Source organism: Emys orbicularis, chromosome 17 (assembly GCF_028017835.1).
Source record: "Emys orbicularis isolate rEmyOrb1 chromosome 17, rEmyOrb1.hap1, whole genome shotgun sequence".
NCBI lineage: Eukaryota > Metazoa > Chordata > Testudines > Emydidae > Emys > Emys orbicularis.
Window position 1 is genome coordinate 1,786,662 of NC_088699.1, and position 23,113 is coordinate 1,809,774.

At 61.6% G+C, this 23,113-nt stretch overlaps 2 protein-coding genes across 2 annotated transcripts; one reads left to right on the top strand and one right to left on the bottom strand.

Moving 5' to 3' along the window:
• Positions 1-8,146: 8,146 nt before the first annotated feature.
• On the bottom strand, positions 8,147-9,129 carry SEBOX (SEBOX homeobox). The gene is made up of 2 exons (XM_065418570.1): positions 8,722-9,129; positions 8,147-8,584 (listed from the first exon to the last, which is right to left on the bottom strand). Exons 1-2 carry the CDS (start codon positions 9,127-9,129, stop codon positions 8,147-8,149), a joined length of 846 nt encoding a protein of 281 aa, XP_065274642.1.
• Positions 9,130-11,552: 2,423 nt separating this feature from the next.
• KIF12 (kinesin family member 12) lies at positions 11,553-23,013 on the top strand (the record flags this gene model as incomplete). The annotated part of the gene is given in 19 exon segments (XM_065418496.1): positions 11,553-11,808; positions 11,811-11,866; positions 11,869-11,903; positions 12,477-12,542; positions 12,647-12,725; positions 12,812-12,933; positions 13,656-13,731; positions 14,838-14,972; positions 15,178-15,313; positions 15,807-15,898; positions 16,249-16,390; positions 16,551-16,669; positions 16,917-17,021; positions 17,434-17,569; positions 17,770-17,899; positions 21,391-21,523; positions 22,004-22,146; positions 22,387-22,541; positions 22,919-23,013. Coding segments are annotated over 19 exon segments (2,211 nt in total), but the record flags the coding sequence as incomplete, so codon positions are not given.
• Positions 23,014-23,113: the final 100 nt, after the last annotated feature.

Consider the following 23,113-nt stretch of genomic DNA (forward strand, 5'->3'; position numbering starts at 1 on the left):
AAATATTTCTGTTCTGTATTTAGGGAAAGACAGATTATATAGTCTCATCATATGGTGATAACTCCAGTCCACTAGTTAGGCATTTTTAAATCAGCAGGTTCAAATAACTTGCAACCATGATATTTAAAGAGCTGGCTGAGGAGCTTCCCGGGCCCCTAATGTTGGTTCTCAGTGAGTCCTGGAGCACTGGGGAAGTTCCAGGAGATTGGAAACAAGCTAATATTGTGCCAATTTTTAAAAAAGGCAAACAGAATGATCTGGGTCATTATAGGCCTGTCAGCCTGACACTCGATCGCAGGGAAGATAATGGAGCCGGTGATACAAGACTTGATTAATCAAGAATTAAAGGAAGGTAATGTAATTAATGCAAATCATCATGGGTTTACGGAAAACAGATGCTGTCAAACTAACTAGTAATGTCGCCAAAAAATATCTGGCTGATAAAGGTAATAATGGACTTGGACTTTCAGAAAACCTTTGACAAGGTCCCTCGCCAAGGGCTCTTAAGTAAAGTAAGCAGTGATGGGACAAGAGGGAATGTCCTCTTGTGGATCAGTAACTGGTTAAAAGAAAGGAAACAAAGAGTAGGAATAAATGGTTAGTTTTCACAAAGGAAAAAGGTAAATCATGGGGTCCCCCACGAATCTACACTGGAACCAGGGCTTGTCAGCATATTTATAAGTGATCTGGAAAACTGGGTGAACAGTGAGGTGGAAACATTTGCAGATGACACTGAACTACTCAAGATGGTTAAGTCCAAAGCAGACTGTGAAGAGTTACAAAGGGATCTTACTAAACTGGGTGACTGGAGAACAAAATTGCAGATGAAATTCAATATTGATAAATGCAAAGTAATGCACATTGGAAAAATTAGTCCCAACTATGCATATAAAATGATGGTGTTTAAATTACCTATTACCACTTAAGAAAGATCTTGGAGTCATTGTGGATAGTTCTCTGAAAACATCTTGTCAATGTGCAGCAGCAGACAAAAAAGCGAACAATGTTAGAAACCATTACGAAGGGAGTAGATGATAAAACCAAATATCACGATGCCCCTATATAAATCCATGGTACTCCCACACCTTAAATAATGCATGCAGTTCTGGTTGCCCCCTCTCAAGATATATTAATTGGCAAAGGGACAGAGCAGGGCAACAAGAATGACTGGGGGTATGGAACAACTTCCATATGAGGAGAGATTAAAAAGACTAGGAATGTTCATCTTAGAAAAGAGATGACTAACGGGGGGGAGGGAATATGATAGAGGTCTATAAAATCATGACTGGTGTGGAGAAAGTGAATAAGGAAGTTTTATTTACCCCTTTACATAATACAAGAACCAGGATCACCCAATGAAATTAATAGGCAGCAGGTTTAAAACAAAAGGAAGTACTTCTTCACACAACGCACAGTCAACCTGTGGAACTCCTTGTCAGGGGATGTTGTGAAGGCCACAAGTATAAGAACTTGAGAAGTTCATGAAAGATCTGTCTATCCATGGCCATTAGCCAAAATGGGCAGGGACACAACCCCCTAAACTGCCAGGTGCTGGGACTGGAGAGCAGGGGATGGATCACTCAAAATTGCCCTGTTCTGCTCCTTGCATCAGGCACTGGCCACTGTCAGACACAGGCTACTGGGCTAGATGGACCATTGGCCTGTCCTAGACTAAGGAATGTTGTTTCACCTATTTTCCTGCATCTCCAATGTGAATTGAGCCAGGTAAAACCTCAGAGGACAACAGAAAGTACATCTTCATAAAAGGTAAACAAAACCATCGAGATAAAGGGGGGGGTGGGAAGAGAGACTGATTAACAGTCATGACTGGGGGGAGCCTGCACCCCCCAGGAAGCCTTCCTGGCTCCTGAAACAGATAATAGATTTTGGAAAATATAAGCAGAAAAAAAGCCATTTTGGCATCCATCACGGTGGGGACACGAGGCCAGAGCTCTCAATCTGAGAAAGGGGGATCCTTCAGCCAAGGGGCTTACAGTGTCTGGGAATTCACTATGGTGAGAAACCTACTTGGACAAAGATTGTAAATTGCTAACATTAAGTTTTAGTCACTAGAAAGCGTGTTTTACTTGTAACCAACCTGTGTCTTCTATTCTTCTCTCTTAAACCTACCTTCTTCGTTAGTAACTTTGTCCTTGTGTTATTACCAAGCCATGCCAGTGCCGGCCATTGAAGTGAAGTGTGGGTCTTCAGCTGAACCACCAGGCTGAAGTGCACTTTGTCTCTTTGGAGGCAGCAAACTTAACTTCTGTGGGGGTCCAGCGAGAGGGACCGGACACTGCAATGGAGACCGTTTGGGGACAGCTCAGACCACGAAGGGCTGTTGGTGTCGCCCTGCAAGGAATGACCAGGCTGGTGGAAGCCAAGATGCGGCCACTGTGCAGTGAACACGCTGCTGGTGCCAGGGCTCTGAGTCAAACCTGCACAGCACAGATGCACTCGGGGTTACAGGGCAGGCAGAGACACAACCCCTCACTGGTCTGGGTGAACCCCAGAGCACATGGGGGAGTGGTAAATAATGAAGAGGACAAATCACTGATTCAGAGTGATCGAGATCGCTTGGTAAACTGGGCGCAAGCAGACTGTGTGTTTTAATGAGGCTAAATGTACACATGGGAACAAAGACTGAGCCGTACTTACAGGCTGGGGGACTCTATCCCAAAAGCAGTGACTCGCGAAAGGATTTGGAAGGTGTTGTGTGGCATGGTGGATACTCAGTTGAACATGAGATCCCACAGTAATGCTGTGGCTAAAGGAGCTAATGCGACCCTGGGATGTATAAACAGGGGAACCTTAAGTAAGAACAGAGAGGTTAGTTTACCTCTGTATGGCACTGGTGTAACTGCTGCTGGAATCCTGTGTGCAGTTCGGATGCCCACAACTCGAGAGGGATGTTGATAATTTGGAGTGGGGTCAGAGAAGAGCCACAAGAATGATTAAAGGATTAGAAATCCTGCTTTATAGTGATAGAGCGAAAGAGCTCAATCTATTGAGATTAACAAACAGAAGGTTAAGAGGTGACTTATTCACAGTCTGTAAGTATCTACATAGGGAACAAATATTTAATAATGGGCTCTTCAATCTAGCAGAGAAAGTTCTAACCCAATCCAATTGTTGGAAGTTGAAGTGAGACAAATCTGGACTGGAAAGAAGGTGTATATTTTTTAATTGTGAGAGTAATTAACCATTGGAACAACTTAGACTCAGACTTTAAGGCCAGAAGGGACCATCGTGATCATCTGGCCTGACCTGCACATTGTAGGCCACAGAACGTCACCCACCCACTCCTGTAACAGACCCCAAACCTCTGGCTGAGTTACTGACATCTTCAAATCATTATTTAAAGAGTTCAAGTTACAGAGAATCCACCATTTGCTCTAGTTCAAACCAGGAAGTGACCCGTGCCCCATGCTGCAGAGGAAGGTGAACCTTCCCCCCACCCCCACCCCCGGTCTCTGCTAACCTGACCTGGGTGAAAATTCCTTCCCACCCCCAAGTATGGCGAACAGTTAGACCCTGAGCATGTCAGCAAGACACCTGGGAAAGAATTTTCTATAGTAACCTGGAACCCTCCCCAGATAGTGTCCCATCTCTGGCCATTGGGGTTATTTGCTACTAGCACTCCTAGATGGGCCACATGCCATTGTAGGCAGTCCCATCACCATCCTCTCCATACATTTACCAAGCTCAGTCTTGAAGCCACTTAGGGTTTTTGCCCCCACTGCTTCCCTGGGAAGGCTGTTGCAGAACTTCACTCCTCTGATGGTTAGAAACCTTTGTCTAATTTCAAGCCTAAATTTGTTGATGGCCAGTTTATATCCATGTGTTCCTGTGTTCACATTGGCACTTAACTTAGATCAGGGGTCGGCAACCTTTCAGAAGTGGTGTGCCGAGTCTTCATTTATTTACTCTAATTTAAGGTTTGGCGGGCCAGTAATACATTTAACGTTTTTAGAAGGTCTCTTTCTATAAGTCTATAATATATAACTAAACTATTGTTGTATGTAAAGTAAATAAGGTTTTTAAAATGTTTAAGAAACTTCATTTAAAATTAAATTAAAATGCAGAGCCCCTGGACAGGTGGCCAGGACCCAGGCAGTGTGAGTGCCACTGAAAATCAGCTTGCCTGCCACCTTCGGTTGCCTACCCCTGACTTGGATAATGCCTCTCGCCTACCCCTGACTTGGATAATGCCTCTCCCTCCCTGGTATTTATCCCTCTGATGTACTTATAGAGAGCAGTCAGATCTCCCCTCAGCCTTTGTTTGGTTGGGCTAAACAAGCCAAGCTCCTTGAGTCTCCTCTCAAAGTAGGTTTTCCATTCCTCAGATCATCCTAGCAGGCCAGACTTGCCCACACTGTTCCAGATGAGGTCTCGCCAGTGCCTTGTATAATGGCAATAACCCTTCCCTGTCTCTACTGGAAATACCTCACCTGATAAATCCTAGGACGGCATTAGCCTTTTTCACAGCCGCATCACACTGATGGCTCAGTCATCCTGTGATCAACCAACACTCGCAGGCCTTGCACCTCCTCCAAGGGGTATGGGGGAGTCTCCATCACTGACAATCTTTAACTCAGACTTGGTGTTTTTCTAACAGCTCCGCTCTGGGAATTATTTTGGGCAGTTCTCTGGCCTGTGCTATCCAGGGGGTCAGCTTTCATGATCACGATGGCCCCCTCTGGCCTTGGAATCTCTGAGCTCCCCCCAGCTCTGGAGGCTGTTCAGCCCCACTTCCTGGCAGTGGAGGGGGGTAATGCAGCATGCGCCACAGGGACAGAGACTAGCCTCTCCCTTGCTTTGTCATTCCATTCCACCATCAGTGGTGAGCGAACTGAGCAACCTCAACCCCTGTAACCAGGAACCATCAACGGTGAAAGGGCAAGCCCATGGGCGTCTGCCATGCCCAGCAATAGCAAGAAATGCTGTCATTGTAAACACTGGCTCTGGGATGATGTCAACACTCCTTGGGCAGCTCTTTGCAGCTCTCCAACTGGGATTGTGGGTGCTCCCGCTGCTTGGATCCTCACCCAGTCCAGTCCATACAAAGGAGCCCTGCTTGTATAAAATAAAAGGCATGTGTGACCTATTTCTGTAACCTCCCAAGCCAGAGGCAGAGTGACTGCAGCAGGGTGTTGGATCTCATAGGAGTTTGACTTCCTCTTACACTGGTCTAGGTAAGATTCACCCAGCTTCTCACTCCCTCTTTGCCTAAGTCCACCGTAAGTAGAACCTGGCTTCAGGATGAGACGTCCTACTTCCATCTGTCCCACCGCAGAGGTGCACTTACCTTGTTAGCATCAGATGCAGCTGGTGCCTCAGTTTCTCCATTGGTTGGGTGGTTTAGCTCTTCTGCTGAACCCAAATCGCCCCCTCCCAGGGTAATCCATGACAATCCACAAGGAGGGAAAACAAACTCCCTGAGCTACAGTTTCTCAGGGGCTGGACGAACCACCCCAGTAATTCACCACTCTCTGTGCTCCAGAATGGCCCTTGCCCAGCCCTGTCCAGACACCTTGAGCCCCTTCCCCTTGAAGAGAGACGAGACGAGGTGAGCGGAGCCTAACCTGCCCTGCCCTAGTCACCACCTTGGCAGAGAACAGAACAGCAAACCTAACCCTGACCTGTCCCAGCCTGAGGAAAATGGGCCTTCTTATACCCAGCATGCTTTGTTAGCAGCTTACAGGTCCCATGTTCACTGGACGGCAAGTCCCAGAATCCCTTGGTGTTTGGCAAAGAACAAGTCACAGGAGCAAGCTGAACTCTGACCCTTCTAACCCCGCCTCCCCCTGCCACAGCCACTGTTGCATGGGGGGACTAGGCTTCTGTTCCAGGTGACTCTTTGGGGGGTTACTGCTCTGCCTTTAAAAAATCCCCTAGAATTGTAAGTGCAGCTCTGCAGGCAGTTCCCCTCCCTCACACGGTGACTTCCCAGCCCCACATGTTTGAAAGTCACCGTGACTGGACAGGGCGTCAGTGGTGTGACTTTGTGGGAAGGAATGCAGGTGCCAGGTGCCAAGTGAGTCCATTCCTGGGAGCTGGTTCCTGTGTCAGAGGATGTGATCGGCTTTGGGAGATTTGAAATTACAAATTAAGCTTTTGAAAAGTGACTTGCCAGGCAGCTGGGATGTGAAACCCACATAAGATTCCAACTCAGTGCAAACACAGCGCCAGAGATGCTCAGCGTAGACAAGAATACCTGGAAATCACTTCCTCATTCTCTTAGGGCACAGGGTCATTCCCATCAACTTCAACAGTGCAGGACCTAGCCCTGTGCTGCCAAGCTGTGAGTCCAGGGTTCTGTGTCCCCCCAGCACCACAAACATCTTGAGCCCAGTAAGAAATACAGCTCCCTGCTTTGCACCAGAGACCAGTGATGCCACCCACTGCTGCGGGTGAGACACAACTACTGTTGTCTGGCGGAGCAGCTGCAATATTGGATGTTCCGCATAAGGGCCCCAGCTCCTGGAATCCAGTGATTAGGGAGAATCTCGGCTTTCATTTAAAACAAAGCTAAGTGGAGTGTCTAGTCCTCATGGGTGCAAAGCTTGAAAATGTGACCCAAGTGCTCCCCAAAGACTCAGAAACCCGACAGCAAAGACACCCCTCCCACCTCCCTTATTTTGATAACTGTCAGGATTTTGTGACTTTGGGGGCGTGATTCATGGCTTTAAAATACTTGTCTTTGGGGCTTAGCAATTCAACTGTCACATGGGCCCAGCCCTCCAAGCCTATGGGGGGGGGGGGGGCTGGCTGTGCCACATTCCCCTCTGCATCGCCTTTCTAACCGGGCCCGCAGCCTCCCTCTGGGGGATGGGTTTGGGGTAGATAATTTTCAGGCCTGGACCCAACTGCTGAAAACCTGTGCCAGAATCCCAGCCACGGAGCAGGCCAGCAGCCATGGGTCGGGCTGACAGAAACAGCTGCCCCTGCGCCCAGGGACCAGACACAGCAGGGCCCTGCAGCTATCGCGGGCAGCAAAGATACAGGGGGTCAGAGAGATTCCCATGCTCCCCTCTGCAGTTACTGGCAGTCAAAGAGAAGGGGGCTCCCAGGCACAAGTTCTACTGCTGCCAGGGCTACAGCGGTAGGGGCTGGAAGGGAACCCTGCCCTGCAGGTCGCTCCGCACACAGCAGGCTGGATGTACTGCTGAGCGGGGGAACCAGCACCTGCCGCACTGGGGCAGGCCTGAGCCTTGACACCGTCTCCCCAGAGCTGGGAGCCTCCCCCTCCGCTGCAGCTGCCGGTGGCCCAGCTTGGCCAGGGAGGGGCTAGCAGTGGGCAGTGGGCCAGGAGCTAACAATGTTGATTAATGTTCTGATGGCTGCTAAGCCCCTTCTAAAAACACGCTTTAATATTTCTGATATGTGCAAATCTATTTTGTAACCTGGAAATGTTACATAGCGCCGGGATTAGGTAATGTAGATAAAGTCCGTGGCGGGGCCCGGCCACAATCATTTGCAAATACAGCCTGAGATTAAGGTATTTTTTTTAAAGATTAGTTGGTATTACTGCTGATTGTGATATGCAGGACCGGGCTGCAGCCCCGCTTTGCCAGCCCGCTGCACAGACCTGCATTTAGGATATTGGATGGTATTGCAAAGATCTTAAGGAGTCAGTGCAATAATACTTCCCCTCTAATGAAAATTACAGCGCTAAGCTGGGGAGGGGGCGCGGCCCCACATTTATGATTGGGATGGAATTGCTTTGCAGCGCGCACCCAAGAAAGCCAAGATGCAGAGGTCACCCCGCTGCACGCCCTGGGAGCAGAGCCTCCCTCCAGATTAATTCAGCCAGGTACCACTGCAGGGGCTCAGACACTTAGTCCTCCGTGTCCTGTGGCAGCCCAGAGGCCCCCGCGCCCAGCTGCCATGCAGGCTAGTGATTAGATGGAGTGGGGGTTGGGAGCCTGGCGGAGGGGAGCTGACACAGCTAAGGGCTGTTCCCAGGTTGGCAGCCTGGCCCCGTTAGCTGGGTTTGCCCCCATGTCCATGGGCAGCAGTTTCCAGCTGGCACCGCAGGTCCGGATGTCTTGCCCAGCACAGAGCCCAGCAGTGCCTGGTGCCAGCAGGCCTGACGGCTGCCCCCCAGCAACAACTGCGGCACCCGCCTTGGCCGGGGCCAGGCCTAGGGCTCGCCCAGGTTGGTGATGATGGCCGCGTTATAGATGAGGTCGGAGATGTACCCGAGGGAGGTCTGCGCAGGGAACACATCCCAATAGGAGAGCCCCTCACCGGCCGTGGGGTCCGCTCCCTGCGGCCCCGCCTGGCCGGGGGCAGCCACAGGCCACTGGGCGCCCGCCTGGCTGCAGGGGGGCTGGCAGCTGTCCTCCCACAGGAGCTGCCCCTGGAAGGCAGAGACCAGGCCCGGCAGCGCTTGGCCCAGGCACTGCTGGGGGGAGCTGCCGGGCAGGCGGAGCTCGGGCACCTGTTGGCTTCTGGCCCCTTGTCCCTGGGGCGGTGGGGGGCAGGAGGGGGGCGGTTTACTGGCCAGAGCCCTCCGGCAGCTCGGCTGCTCCAGCTTTCCGCTCTTGATCCTCCGGGCGCGGCGGTTCTGGAACCAGACCTGGGGAGAGAAGGGCCGTGAGGGACTCCCCTGCCCCGGCCGCAGACCCCCGCTGGCGCCCCCCGACTCCCAGCCCGCGGGATACGACGGGGCACCAGGAGCTCCCCCGCCCCGCGGCCAGCCCCGCCTCGCCTCACCTGGATCTTGGCCTCGGGCAGGTGGGTGAGCTCGGCCAGGCGCTCGCGGGTGCCGATGTCGGGGTAGGGCAGCGCGGCGAACACCCGCTCCAGCTCGCACAGCTGCCCCCGGCTGAACGTGGTTCGCTTCCTCCTCCTGGGCCCCGCCGGGCAGCCCCCGGCGCCCCGCTCCGGCTTCGGGCGGCTCCCTGCGGGCAGGGGAGACGGGCAGAGCTCAGCCCCCAGCCCCGGCCCCCGCGAACCTCCCCCGGCCCCAGGCTGCCCCGTCCCCGGTGCTCTCTGCTCTGGACACCGACCTGCTCCGGGCCGGCGGGCCAGGGGGGCGCCCCGGGCGGACGGCGGGCAGCGTCCGGAGTCTCCGTCGGGGAAGAAGAGGCGCGGGCCGGGTGCGGGGCCAGCCCGGCTCATTCTCCTGCCGGGGTCCCTGCGCCCCGTCCAGTCCCGCGGCTGCGGCTCAGCGCGGCCGCCCGGCGCCTCCCGGGGCCTTTTATCCCCCGCTCCGCTCCGCTCCCCCGCCCCCGCCAGCAGCTCCCAGGGGGTCTGGGACCGCCCAGGGCGGGCGCGAGCCTCTTTGATCCCGCGGCGTCTGACACCCGCGGGCTGCCCTCCCCCCCCCCCCCCCAGCCGCGCCCGTCGGGGGATCCCAGCCCGGCCCATCCCTGCCCCACAGCAATATGTGGCCCCAGGGCTGTTTTGGGCTCCCTGGGTTGGGACTGCTTTAGCCAGGTCCCAGCGCCCCATTCCCAGTCAGCCCGGCCCATCCCAGCGCCCCCCCCCCGCCGTGCCCGTCGGGGATCCCACCCCCATCCCTGCCCAGCCCCGCTAACCCATCCCAGCGCCCCATTCCCATCCTAGCCCCGCTAACGCATCCCAGCGCCCCATTCCCAGTCAGCCCGGCCCATCCCAGCGCCCCCCCCCCCCCAGCCGCGCCCGTCGGGGGATCCCAGCGCCGCAGCCCCAGCCCGGCCCATCCCAGCCCCATCCCTGCCCAGCCCCGCTAACGCATCCCAGCGCCCCATTCCCAGTCAGCCCGGCCCATCCCAGCGCCCGCCCCAGCCGCGCCCGTCGGGGGATCCCAGCGCCGCAGACCCAGCCCGGCCCATCCCAGTCCCATCCCTGCCCAGCCCCGCTAACCCATCCCAGCGCCCTATTACCATCCTAGCCCCGCTAACGCATCCCAGTGCCCCATTCCCAGTCAGCCCGGCCCAGCCCAGCGCCCCAGGCCAGCCACATGCCCCAGCGAGCCCAGCCCACCGCCGTCTCTCTCCACCCCCAGGGACAGGGCTGTTTGGGGCTCCCTAGGTTGGGGCTGCTTTAGCCAGGTCCCCGTGCCCTGGGCTGCGCCCCTTGCCCACTGCTGTCTCCCAGCCCTTCCTCCAGCGGGGTGGGCGGCCAGGCCCTGCCCCTGCTCTGGGGGGATGACAAGGGGGCCCCAGGAGCTGGCCCAGTTGCTGAGGAAGGGAGGGCCCAGGCACTGAGCATCAGCGCCTCCCTTCCCCCGAGCCCAGGGGTAACTAACCGGGGCTCCGCCTTCCCCGTTGAGACCTGGGGCAGGTTGCAGGTTCCAGGTTTGGAGTTTAAAAGGCTAAGCTGTGACCCAGCCGGGAGGGGGCTCAGTGCGACCCAGCCGGGAGGGAGTCTCACAGCAATATGTGGCCCCAGGCAGAGCAGGTTTGGTTGTGGGGCCACATGCTGAATGCTGAGGACCAACCCAAACCTTGATTGTGAGCCTCCCTTTGCTCTGGGACGTCCCTTTGGGTTGGTTCCTCACCGGTCACTTGCTGGCACCCGCCAGGTCCCATCTAATTCCTTGCTGGGTGCTGGCAGGGCTAGCCCCAGTTCCCCACACAGGATATTCCACTGTCGCCTTTCCCTATGGACCCATCCGTCAGCGTCTGCCCAGGGCCATGCTCCAGGCCAGCCCCCTCCGCGCTCGCATTCCAGGCTTCTCTGTGGGAAATCCTGCCCAGTCTGGCAGCACACAGGGCAGGGTGCCCTGGGGAAGTGGCTGTCAACCTCCCAGCCTGGCAAATGGCTAGCGGCGCCAGTACATCCTCTATTAATGCCTGGAGGCTGAGAGGCTGTGCGCAGCTGCCCGCAGGCTCCTCTGTGGCGTGATGGTGTCAGCAGTGGGTTGGCTGTCCTGAACGCCGGAGGCCTGTCTGCACCTGCACTGTTCAGCATGGAACTGCCTTGGCCTTACAAGGGGCCACGTGACCTGCAGCTGCTGGGCTGTTTGGGGAATTGATTTCCCAGGGGAATAAATAGCAAGTGCTCCTCTTGCCAGGCGGAGGGAGCAGGCCCCTCTGTGCCACCCATGGCTAGCACCAGAGTCTGACACTGGAGCAGCCTCCCCCAGGGCCCTGTGAACTGGGACTGAACGAAACACCAGCACTAACTCCAGCCCCTGGGGGCGCGGATGGGACTCAGCCTCTACTTGTGCTGGTCTCAGTTTGCAGTGCCAATTGGCTAGTGCAGCCCTGGTCACACGTGGTGGTGGAAGCGTAGCCCGGGCATGGCCAGCTCCTCCTGTGCCTTGGTCAGTTCCTGGCTCAGGGACAGAGGGGGCTGGAAGGTGGATTCCGTGTGAATTAACCAAGCAGCCAGAGGGGCAGAGGGGGAAGGGGGGGGGGTGTCAATGGAGCCAAGGCTCCCGGTGGAAGTGCAGGGGGGGGGGCAGGGTTTCAGGCCTCTTCCTCTCATCTGTGTGGGGAGGGCTCCACGGAATACTGGCCTCTCTGCGGCAGACAGGACGCAGCACTGCCAATGTGCCATGTGCAGGGCCCCTCATGGCACGGAGGGTCCAGTGAGTCGTGGCCCTTCCTGGCTGACACGTGGTGCCCCTGCTGCTCGCCTGGCGGCTGCCCTGTGCCAGGTCCCAGCGTTGCGTTTCCTCCAGCCCTGGTCACCCGCTCAGCGAGGTTCCCGCAGTCACTGCTCCAACTGCAGCCACTCGCCTCTCCCTGCTGAGCGGGGCTCAGAGCTGGCTGGGGTCATTCCCCTCTTCTCACTGGGTACCTCTGAAAGGGGCTGGCTTTGGCCAGCCTCCAGTGGCAGGTGGACCCAAACTCTGGCCCCCTTCTCCCTCTGCCCCTCCTCAGGGAGCCTCCCCTGCAGCTGGCCACTTTCCAAGCCAGGGGAGAAGAGTCTGGGGGAGGGGCTAGCTCCCAAAGCTGGAACAGGTGAATATTTAACCGGAGAGCTGGCACTTGTTTTGCTTGGGCAGCTCTAGGCTGGTCGGGGGTGGTTCTGGCTGGAGAAGGGGGCGGTTGGGCAGCCGAAGTGCTGCAGATTTCACCCTGCAGAGGAGAGCTGTGGGATGGAGCCGGGGCAGGAGCCCAAGGTGGGCGCAGGAGCCAAGGCACTACATCTAGCTGCGCAGTAAGCCAGAGAGTCGCAGGAGGTAGTGGGGAGGCCACACACCCCATCTCTCTGGGGCCACCGAGGGACTAAGGGTGGTCAGGGCCCCAGTCCCGGCAGGGGGAAAGGACCACAGACCCTGCAGCCTAGGGGGGCCCTGGAGTCTCCTATTCCTTCACACCAGGTGCAAGGGTTCCGTTCCCTCTGGCGGTGGAAGGGTTAACTGCATACCTGAGCAGCTGGTCTGGCACATCAGAGCTCAGCTTGGGAAGTGCCAATGCTGCAGGGCGCTGGAGCCCAGAGCGGCTGCATGGCCCAGTAAGAGCCCCCGGCTCCCCCAGGGGCGGCTCTCGGGCCTGCCAGAGTCTCTGCTCCCCACACGGCTTGTTTTCCAGGAGCCCAGCAGGCGAACAGGAGGATCCCATGGACAGGAAGGAAACACGTCTCCGGGTGGTGGTCAGGTGAGGGGGCAGGGACGGGCGGCTGATGGGTGCCAGGCTTAGGGCCAAGCACCTGGGAGCAGGAGGGTGCCCGCATGGTGAATGATGCCTTTCCCTTTGGCTAGGGTTCGGCCCCTGACCTGCCCGGAGCGCCGCAGAGGGGACCAGCGTGTGGTGCACTGCCCTGGGGACAACACCGTCTACGTGAGTGCCCCACGCTGGAGAGGCCACAGCTGGGCGCCGGCCTGAGTGGGCCTGATCCTGAGCCAGCTCTTTTCTCCCCGTGCCAGGTGAATGCGGCCGGGCAGGAGGCGGCCTTCAGGTTAAGTGCAGTGTTCGATGCAGGCACGTCCCAGGAAGGGGTGTTTGAAGGCAGCGGGATGAAGCGACTCATAGAGCTGGCAGCGAATGGGTGAGGCTGAGGCAACCCTGAGTGGAGAGTGTGCTCCCCCTCCCCTCTCCCTCCATCCCCTCCCCCTCCCCCCACTCCCATCCGTAACCCCCAGCCAGCCATGCACGTGCTCCCCCTCCACCTGCCCCCCCCATAGCCCCCAGCCAGCCATGCACGTGCTCCCCCTCCACCTGCCCCCCCCCCCCATAGCCCCCAGCCAGCCATGCACGTGCTCCCCCTCCACCTGCCCCCCCATAGCCCCCAGCCAGCCATGCACGTGCTCCCCCTCCACCTGCCCCCCCCATAGCCCCCAGCCAGCCATGCGCGTGCTCCCCCTCCACCTGCCCCCCCATAGCCCTCAGCCAGCCATGCGCGTGCTCCCCCTGCCTGCTCACCCCCACTGTGGCCTCCTTCCCAGCAGCCATCTGCAGCTTTCTACCTACACACGCCTGTACAGACTCACCCCCAGGCACAAGCATCCAGCAGCACCCACCCACTCCCATTTGTGGCCTCCCTCCCCAGCAACATCCTCCTCACACCAGCGCGTGCCCCCAGCCGTGCGCACCTTCACCTCCGCGCTCTCAGGCACCATCTTGTGCCAGTGCAGAACCGCTGGGTCACAGGCCACCCAGCCGTTCCTACCACAGGGCATGTCTGCATTACCTGGCTCCGCCACGAGAGGGCGCCTTGCACCCGCCAAGGAAGGGTGCAGGTGCTCAGCGGCTCTTCTGCCCCCTCCCCAGGTTCTCCTGCACTGCCTTTGCCTTTGGACAAACAGGCTCTGGAAAGACCTACACGTTAATGGGCCCCTTAGCCCAGGTGAGAGACCCTCCTCGGGGGCAACCCCACAGCCGTGCTGAGCCGATACCCCAACCAGCGCCTTACTGCGCCTCCTGGATCACGAGCCCCGGCCTCCCCCAGCAGGGGGCGCTGTGGGGAGCGGGGCGCTGGCTGTGGGGGGAAGCTCCCAGTTACCCCAGCCCCGGCCTCCCCCAGCAGGGGGCGCTATGGGGAGCGGGGCAGGGCGCTAGCTGTGGGGGGAAGCTCCCAGTTACCCCAGCCCCAGCCTCTCCCAGCAGGGGGCGCTGTGGGGGGAAGCTCCCAGTTACCCCAGCCCCAGCCTCTCCCAGCAGGGGGCGCTGTGGGGAGCGGGGCGCTGGCTGTGGGGGGATGCTCCCAGTTACCCCAGCCCCGTCCTCTCCCAGCAGGGGGCGCTGTGGGGAGCGGGGCGCTGGCTGTGGGGGGATGCTCCCAGTTACCCCAGCCCCGTCCTCTCCCAGCAGGGGGCGCTGTGGGGAGCAGGGCGCTGGCTGTGGGGGGAAGCTCCCAGTTACCCCAGCCCCGGCCTCCCCCAGCAGGGGGCGCTATGGGGAGCGGGGCAGGGCGCTAGCTGTGGGGGGAAGCTCCCAGTTACCCCAGCCCCAGCCTCTCCCAGCAGGGGGCGCTGTGGGGGGAAGCTCCCAGTTACCCCAGCCCCAGCCTCTCCCAGCAGGGGGCGCTGTGGGGGGAAGCTCCCAGTTACCCCAGCCCCGTCCTCTCCCAGCAGGGGGCGCTGTGGGGAGCAGGGCGCTGGCTGTGGGGGGAAGCTCCCAGTTACCCCAGCCCCGGCCTCCCCCAGCAGGGGGCGCTATGGGGAGCGGGGCAGGGCGCTAGCTGTGGGGGGAAGCTCCCAGTTACCCCAGCCCCAGCCTCTCCCAGCAGGGGGCGCTGTGGGGGGAAGCTCCCAGTTACCCCAGCCCCAGCCTCTCCCAGCAGGGGGCGCTGTGGGGGGAAGCTCCCAGTTACCCCAGCCCCAGCCTCTCCCAGCAGGGGGCGCTGTGGGGGGCAGGGCGCTGGCTGGGGGTGGTTCTCAGTTTCCTGCTGCAGGGGGTGGAAGCTCAGGGCACCCTGCCATTGGCTTTCCGAGACTTCTCCTCTTTCTGCAGAGTGAGGGCCAGCCGGCGACTCCCTACCTCGGGGGGCTGATGCAAAGGGCCTTTGTGTGTCTCCTGGAGCAGACGCAGCGCTACAGACCCGGCCTCGTGCTCAGCGCCTCGTATGTGGAGATACACAATGAGCAGGTAGGGCCACCCCCACCACCCTGCCTGGACAAAGAGCTGCAGCACCTCATGCCCCCAGCCCATGCCCAGGGCTGGCTGATGGGCACCAGACATTACCCTGCCCTGCCCCCCATTACCTCTCTGCTACAGCCCTTCCCGCTCACCCGCGTCCTCCTGGCTTTCTGGGCTCCATTCCCACCTGCCCCGGTGCCTCCCCTCTGTCCAGGTAAGAGACCTGCTGAGCTCAGGATCGCCCAGGCCCCTGCCCGTGCGATGGAGCAAAACCAGGGGCTTCTACATCGAGAACCTGCTCACTGTGGAGTTTGGGAGCCTGGAGGCCATCATGGACCTGCTGCAGGAAGGTACTGCACAGGGCGTCTCCAGCCTTGCAGGGCACTGGGGAGGGGCACAGGCAGGACCCCCGGTGAGTGGAGACCCCAGGGCTCTGCAGCCCATGGGCAATGAGCCCAGTGTAGAAGGGGCCCCCTGGTGGCCAGGTGGGGAGTGAATTCCCTTTTGCTGTGCCTAGTGGTGGGGAGCTGCTCCTCCCACGAGCCTTCCGCCTGCACCAGGGCATCACTCTGGACTAGGTCACCAGCTGTTTTCCAAGGCAGGACTGGCGGCCTGGGGGCACAGGCAGCAGCCAGATGGGAACAGCCTGTGCTGGCCTAGACCCAGCTGCTGAGGGAAGAGGCTCCATCCCCGTTCCTGGAGCTGCAGAGGCCCCCCGCCCCGTAACGAGCTCAGGACCCTGGGAGGGCAGGTTCTGCAGGAGGGTGAGGCCCAGCGCCAGGGGGTCAGGGGCTGTTTAACCTTTTCGCCCGGCTCTGAACTGCCTGCGCCTCCCGCTCCCAGGCACCCAAAGGCGGCGGAGCGCCGCGCATGCACTGAATGGGCACTCGAGTCGCAGCCACGCCCTGCTGACCATCCGCATCTGCCGCAAGGCTGTGAGTCACTCGTGTCCCAGCACGCGGGGCCTCAGGGGCCATGGCATATCCCATCCTGCTCCCAGGGGGCCAGCTGCGTTGGCAGCTTGGGGGAGGGTCCGAGGGGCACACGGGGAGGCAAATGGGCACTGGCCTGAATGGCTTTGATTTGCTACTGCCCTGCTTACCTTCCAGGGGCTGCTCTGGGCTGACGCCCATCTGAGCCGGCCTGGTGCTTCTCCCTTCGCTGGGCTCGCTAGGGCCTGCACTGGAGACCCCAGCTGTGCAGGGCAGGCTGCCTGGCTGGGAGTGTCCCTGAAGGCCCATGGAGCAGGACACCTGTGAGCTACAGTCCCTCCCCTTCCCCACAGATGAGCCCAGACCCCAGCTCCTGCCAGAAAGGCGTGCTCTGCTTCGTGGACCTGGCTGGCAGCGAGAGGGTGAAGGACACCGGCTCAGCTGGGGAGCGCTTAGTGGAGGCCAGCAACATCAACCGCAGTCTCCTGGCTCTGGGTAAGGCCCCTGCAGCCGTGCCAGAGAGAGGGGCCAGGCTTGCAGGCTCCCCCAGCTGGCTGCAGGCTCGGCTGGGCCTTGCGGCTTTTCTGTGTGCTCATCGCCTGGAGCAGCTCCACCTGAGCGCCAAGGCAAGTGTGACGGCCTGTCCTCCCCGCAGGGCACTGCATCTCTCTGCTGGTGGACCCCAGACGGAGGCGGAGTCACATCCCGTACAGGGACAGCAAGCTCACCCGGCTGCTGGCGGAGTCCCTGGGCGGATCCGGGATCACGCTCATGGTAGGAGCCTGGCTCCCCTCTGCACCCGGGGATGGGCTGAGTGAGGGCCTGGAGCTGCAGCCCCACAGGTGCAGAGCTGGGACGGGAGCAGGGGCAGTGACCTGTCAAAGTCACACTGCAAGGCTGGAGTCTGGGATTCCAGTGCCTGAGCCAGCTAGCCTGGGGCCATGGGGAGAGACTCGCCAGAGCCCTCTCTGCTGAGGGCCCCACCGGGAGCTGCTCCTCAGCCTTGTCCCTTGTCCAGCAGGTCGCCTGCATCTCCCCCTCCTCGCGCTGCCTCCCGGAGACACTGCGCACGCTGCGCTTCGCCGGCAGGGCCAAGAAGGTCACCACCAAGCCTGTGGCACACAGGGTAAGGCCAGAGGGTTCTGAACACAAGGAAGGTCACATGGGGTCAGACCTGGAGCCCAGTGTCCTGTCTCTGACAGCGGCCAGTGCCAGATGCTTCTGAGGGAACGAACAGAACAGGGCAATTATCGAGTGATCCAGCCCCTGGCGTCCAGTCCCAGCTTCTGGCAGTTGGCGGTTTAGGGACACCCACAGCACGGGGTTGTGTCCCTGCCCAGCCTGGCTAACAGCCGTCGATGGGCCTAGCCTCCAGGAACTCATCTTGTTCTTTTTTGAACCCAGTTATACTCTTGGCCTTCACAACATCCGAACATCTGAGTTCGCTGCATCCCAGGGCAGGGCCCCTTGTGGCCAGGGCCCTCTCCCTGAGCTGTGGGGCCCCCTCCCCTCTAAGCCTTGTGCCTTTGATTTGCCAGGTGACCCGGGAGAAGCTGCTGCGAAGTTTGGAGCAAGAAATCCAGGCCCTGCGGGAGGAAAACCTCTCCCTGCGCCAGCAGCTGCGGCTGCCCAGGATATTGGGCGAGGGCACAGCCACCCACACAGCCCCCACACGTGCGTGCAGCTGGGGACGGGGCAGGGCTGGGGGTTAGAGGGATCCAGGGCCGCCCTGGGGGACAGGAGTGGGGAGCCTGCAGAGGGGCACCATGGGCTTGTGCATCAGAGAAGTATGTGACCTGCCACCCCCAGGCCCTGGCCCAAGTGCAGATGCAGTGGCTGGGCTCCAGTTGTCACCCATCTCATCTTCCTTGCAGAGCTGCCCGAGTGCCAGGGAGAGAGCCATGCCCCTGGGCAGAGAGGGGCCCCGAGGAGAGCACCCGGCTCGGCCAGGCGCAGTCTCTATGGCCTCCTGCAGGAGTTTGTGCTGGAGAACGAGCAGCTCAGGTAGCAACAGGACGTTCCCCCTCCTGGGCTGACCCCTGGGAGACTCAACTCCTGGCAGGGGGGGCCGGCCCTGCACCTCCCTAGAGCCCGGATGTGTGGGCGAGCCCCGGGCATGGCCTGGTACCTAGGACAGAGGTCACTGGCAAAGCGATGCCCCCTACACACATGGGGTGGGCAGGGCCGCACCGTGTGTTCCCCAGCCACCTCAAACCAGCTGCTACCCGCGGCAGCGCGACTCTCCCAGGGAGCGAGGCCCACCCTGGCTGGGCTCAGGGAAGGGGCACCCCAGCCCCACTCCCCCAGGCAAGTGCCTTTCCCCTGGCCTGGGGGCAGTGAACGGCTGGGAGCCGCTCCTCCGACCAGGTCCCAAGCCAGAGACGCCCCCGCGGCTCACCCTCAGGCCAGGCGGCTGGGCTCTCCAGCAGCTCCACAACACCCACCCAGGCTCTGCCTGTCTCCCCCGCCTCTCGCCGCAGAGAGTCCCTGCCATGCCTGGCTCTCTGCGACTCCAAGAACCACCGCCAACCCTTCCCCAGCAGCTTGCAGGCTGCCCCAGCTCAGTCACCCGACCGGGGAGGGGGCGCAGCTTAGCTGGGCCTGGACCCCCGAAAGGTCAGCACTGCTGGTCTGGGTGACTGAGCCAGATCTCGCTCCTCCTGGCCCCTCACGCCCAGCGAGGGGGTGCCCCAGCGCACTACCCAGAGGGCGTGGTGAGCAGGGCAGCGCTGGGCCCCGTCCATGCGCTGAGTCCGGCCTGGCACGGGGCAGGCCCCCGGCAGGGGGGCCCTGCTAGAGTCTAGATGGATGGCTGGGGTGGGGCCCAGCGTCCACAGCTCACCGCGCTCTCCCCTTCCTATTGTCCTGCTTGGCCAAGGAGGGAGCCGATCCCGCTGACGAGCAGCCAAGCCCTCGCCAGGGAGGGGCAACGTGCACTGGCACAGGAGCTGGTGAGGTAAAGGGGCAGGGGGAGGGGCAAAGCAGGCAGTGCCTGAGACCCCCGTGGGTGGGTAGGGCCCAGGCTAGGTGGGTGCAGGCCCTGAGCTGTGTGCGCGATGGGGAGGCATTTCCGAGTCACCTGAAGAACTAGGGGGGGAGGGTCTGGACTCTCAGTGCTGGCGTGGGGTGGCTGGCCCCGTGAGGGGCACTCAGCACGTATGGGGGGCGCTGGGCATGCAGGGGACACACGGTGCACGGGGGGAGCACTCAGCATGCGGGGGGATGCTCAATGCATGCTGGGCGTGTGGGGGGGGCACTGGGCGTGTGGGGCGCTGGGCATGTGTGTGGGGGGGCGCTGGGCGTACGGGGGCGCTGGGTGTGTGTGTGGGGGGCGCTGGGTGTGTGTGTGGGGGGTGCTGGGCGTGTGTGGTGGGGGTGCTGTGTGTGTGTGTGGGGGGGTGCTGGGCGTGTGTGGTGGGGGTGCTGTGTGTGTGTGTGGGGGGGTGCTGGGCATGTGGTTGGGGTTTGCTGGGCGTGCGGGGGGCGCTGTGTGTGTGTGGGGGGGTGCTGGGCGTGCTGGGGGCACTGTGTGTGTGGGGGGGGTGGGTGCTGGGCATGCGGGGGGCGCTGGGTGTGTGGGGGGTGCTGGGTGTGTGTGGGGGGGTGCTGGGTGTGCGGGGGGCACTGGGTGTGTGTGTGTGGGAGCTGTGTGTGTGTGGTGGCGGTGCTGGGTGTGTGTGCGGGGGGCGCTGTGTGTGGAGGTGCTGGGCATGTGGTTGGGGGTTGCTGGGCGTGCGGGGGGTGCTGTGTGTGGGGGGTGCTGGGGGCGCTGTGTGTGTGTGTGGTGGGTGCTGGGCGTGCGGGGGGCGCTGGGTGTGTGTGTGGGGGTGCTGGGCGTGCAGGGGGTGCGGGGTGTGTGTGGGGGAGTGCTGGGGGTGCGGGTGCTGGGCGTGTGGTTGGGGGTTGCTGGGTGTGCTGGGGGCGCTGGGTTTGTGTGTGGGGGTGCTGGGCATGCGGGGGGCGCTGGGTGTGTGTGTGGGGGGCACTGTGTGTGTGGGCACTGGGTGTGTGTGTGGGGGTGCTGGGTGTGCGGGGGGCGCTGGGTGTGTGTGTGTGGGGGTGCTGGGCATGCAGGGGGCACTGGGTGTGTGTGTGGGTGCTGGGTGTGTGTCGGGGGGGTGCTGGGCGTGCGGGGGGCGCTGTGTGTGTGGGGGGGGTGCTGGGCATGCGGGGGGCACTGGGTGTGTGTGTGGGCACTGGGTGTGTGTGGGGGGGATGCTGGGCGTGCGGGGGGTGCTGGGTGTGTGTGCGGGGGGCGCTGTGTGTGGGGGTGCTGGGCATGTGGTTGGGGGTTGCTGGGCGTGCGGGGGGTGCTGTGTGTGGGGGGGGTGCTGGGGGCACTGTGTGTGTGTGTGTGTGTGTGTGGTGGGTGCTGGGCGTGCGGGGGGCGCTGGGTGTGTGTGGGGGGGTGCTGGGCGTGCGGGGGGTGCGGGGTGTGTGTGGGGGAGTGCTGGGGGTGCGGGGGCGCTGGGGGTGGGGGTGCTGGGCATGTGGTTGGGGGTTGCTGGGTGTGCTGGGGGCGCTGTGTGTGGGGGTGTGTGGGGGTGCTGGGCATGCGGGGGGCGCTGGGTGTGTGTGTGGGGGGCACTGTGTGTGTGGGCACTGTGTGTGTGTGGGGGGGTGCTGGGTGTGCGGGGGGCGCTGGGTGTGTGTGTGTGGGGGTGCTGGGCATGCAGGGGGCACTGGGTGTGTGTGTGGGTGCTGGGTGTGTGTCGGGGGGGTGCTGGGCGTGCGGGGGGCGCTGGGTGTGTGTGGGGGGGGTGCTGGGCATGCGGGGGGCACTGGGTGTGTGTGTGGGCACTGGGTGTGTGTGGGGGGGATGCTGGGCGTGCGGGGGGTGCTGGGCGTGCGGGAGGTGTTGGGTGTGGGGGGGCGCTGTGTGTGTGTGTGGGGGTGCTGGGCGTGCGGGGGGCACTGGGTGTGTGTGTAGGGGTGCTGGGCGTGTGGGGGGCGCTGTGTGTGTGTGGGGGGGTGCTGGGCGTGCGGGGGGCGCTGGGTGTGTGGGGGGGTGCTGGGCGTGCGGGGGGTGCGGGGTGTGTGTGTAGGGGTGCTGGGCATGCGGGGGGGGGGCACTCGGCATGCGCTGGGTGTGCGGCGTGAGGGAGGGGCTCTCTGCTGGACATGGCAGAGCCCAGGCCCGTCCCTCAGGCCAGTCTTGTGTTACTCGTGGGCCACGGTCCCTGGGGCAGGCGCAGGCCCAGGCCTGGCGGAACAGCCAGGCTCGGGGAGCCCCTCAGATGGGTGTTGCAGGAATTCCTGCTCCGGGCAGCATCTCAGCCAACCGCAGGCCCCCTCCAGCCCCTGGAGCTGCTGGCTGGGTGACTGACCTGCCTGTCACTGGGGTGACCCCCCCCCCGCCCAAGTCCCACCTTGCCAGGTCTCCCCCCCCCAAGCTGTGGGGCTGCTGGCTCTTGCCTCGCCGGGCACCGTGGCTGGGATGGCATGTTGTGATGCCTGGGGCTGCCCCACTCCCACTCGTCTCGTTTTCGTTCCAGGCACCTAGAGTCCCCCCCGGCCCTCAGCAGCTGGGGCCAGGCCCGACGCTCCCCCGAAGCTGCCCCCGGCTCCTGCAGCGTCCAGGCCCTGCCCTGCGCCCGCCCTGCCCCCAGCGCAGCCCAGTGTGGCCACGTGAGTCTCCTCTTCCTGTCTGACTTGGCGCCCGAGGCCCTTGCCCCTGACCTGTCCTGCCGGCTGTGAAGCCCCAGGGGAGCCGCCGCCCCAGCGTCTGGGCTGGTTCTGGCTCTGCCTGGGGGAATCTGGCTGAAAGCCGCTCCTGTGGGGCCCAGCTCAGCACAAAGGGCAGAGAACGGATGGGCCATGGAGCCTGGACTCCCGTCTCCCTTCCAGTGGGACACCTGCTCCAGCTTCCGCCCTGGCCCTGGCGCCCCCAGCCATGCACGGAGCTAAGCCCCAGCACACACGGCTGGACGCCTGCGCCACGTCCCCTCCCGTGCTCTCTTCCTCTTGCAGACACTGCCTCCTGTCCATGCCTGCTGCTGCCCTGCCAGCGCTCCCAGGCATGGGCCACCCCCCGCAGGGCTGGCTGGGAACAGGAAGTGGAAGCTTTCAGCCTAAGGGCTCTGCTTATCCTTCCAGCTGCTTATGGAGCTGCCGCCATGGGAGGTGCTCACTGCCCAGAGCGGTTCCAGGTTCCAGGGGGCCAGCCAGGGCAGCCCATGGGAGGACCTGGCTCAGCCCTGGCCCCAGAGCCAGCAGCGCCCTGTGGCTCCCTGGTTACTCCATGGGAAAAGGTGAGAGTCCGGCCGTGGGGCTGTGCAGGCAGGAGCACAGGCCCCCAGGACAGGGCTCAGGGCACATCAGAAGGTGACCCAGGGACGGGGGGGAGGCAGAGGGGTGGGGCAGCCGTGGCCAGATTTGATGTGGGCCCCAGGCTCACTGCACATGCAGCCTCTGGCAGGTTAGTGGCTGTGCTCCATCTGGGCCATCAGCCCTGGCCCCAGTACTCAGCCCAGCCCTTGCTTGCGCTGCAGGAGCCTGGGCCGAAGAAAGAGCTCCACTGGCTCGTGTCTGCTCCTGAGAGACACCCAGCAGCAGGGCCCTGAGCCTCCCCCCGGCCTGGAGGGGCAGGTCGCGCCGTCAGCCCCTCCCCTGCCAGGGCAGCCAGGCAGCAGCACAGGGCGCCAAGGTAAGCAGTGACAGAGCAGCAGCTGCCAAGGTTTCCCTATTGGAGCTCCGCCCACGCGGGCTGGAGGGGTCAGAACTGGGGTGTCCCTGGCTCCCTGGGGGGGCCCTCGACTGTGCAGATACTGTGAGCCTGGGATGGGAGAAGCCTTTCCCAGCATGCTTTGCACAGGGAGATGTTGGGCAGAGGCTCCCTGGAAGTCATGTCTTCATGGAGCTGAATCAGTGGGGGGGAGGGGGAGCTCCTTAGCTTTGGGGCCCATCCCAGAATCGTGACCCTTCCCCCAGCTCTGGTTCCCTGACACCCCCTTGCAGCCAGAGGGGAGGAGGGTGGAGCCCAGGGCGGGGCTGGCACTAATTGCTCCTGTCCTTTGCGGCCAGCAGCAGGCGCTGACCCCGAGCTGCGGCTGGAGGAGGTGCTGGACTCACTGCAGGAGCAGCTCCAATACTACAGCCTGCGGGACGCGCGGGACTGACTCTGAGCATGTGCCCCACACCAAGGGACCAAGTGATCTATTAACCCTCTCAGTGCCGTGGTGGAGCGCCCCATGTCCCGGTGCATGGCCAGGACACAGG

Excerpts from the sequence above, each read along its gene's own strand:
- SEBOX (XM_065418570.1), bottom strand. The coding sequence starts at position 9,129 with ATGAGCCGGGCTGGCCCCGCACCCGGCCCGCGCCTCTTCTTCCCCGAC. Across the intron at positions 8,585-8,721 it reads TGCCCGAGGCCAAGATCCAG|GTCTGGTTCCAGAACCGCCG; the intron begins GTGAGGCGAGGC and ends TTCTCTCCCCAG.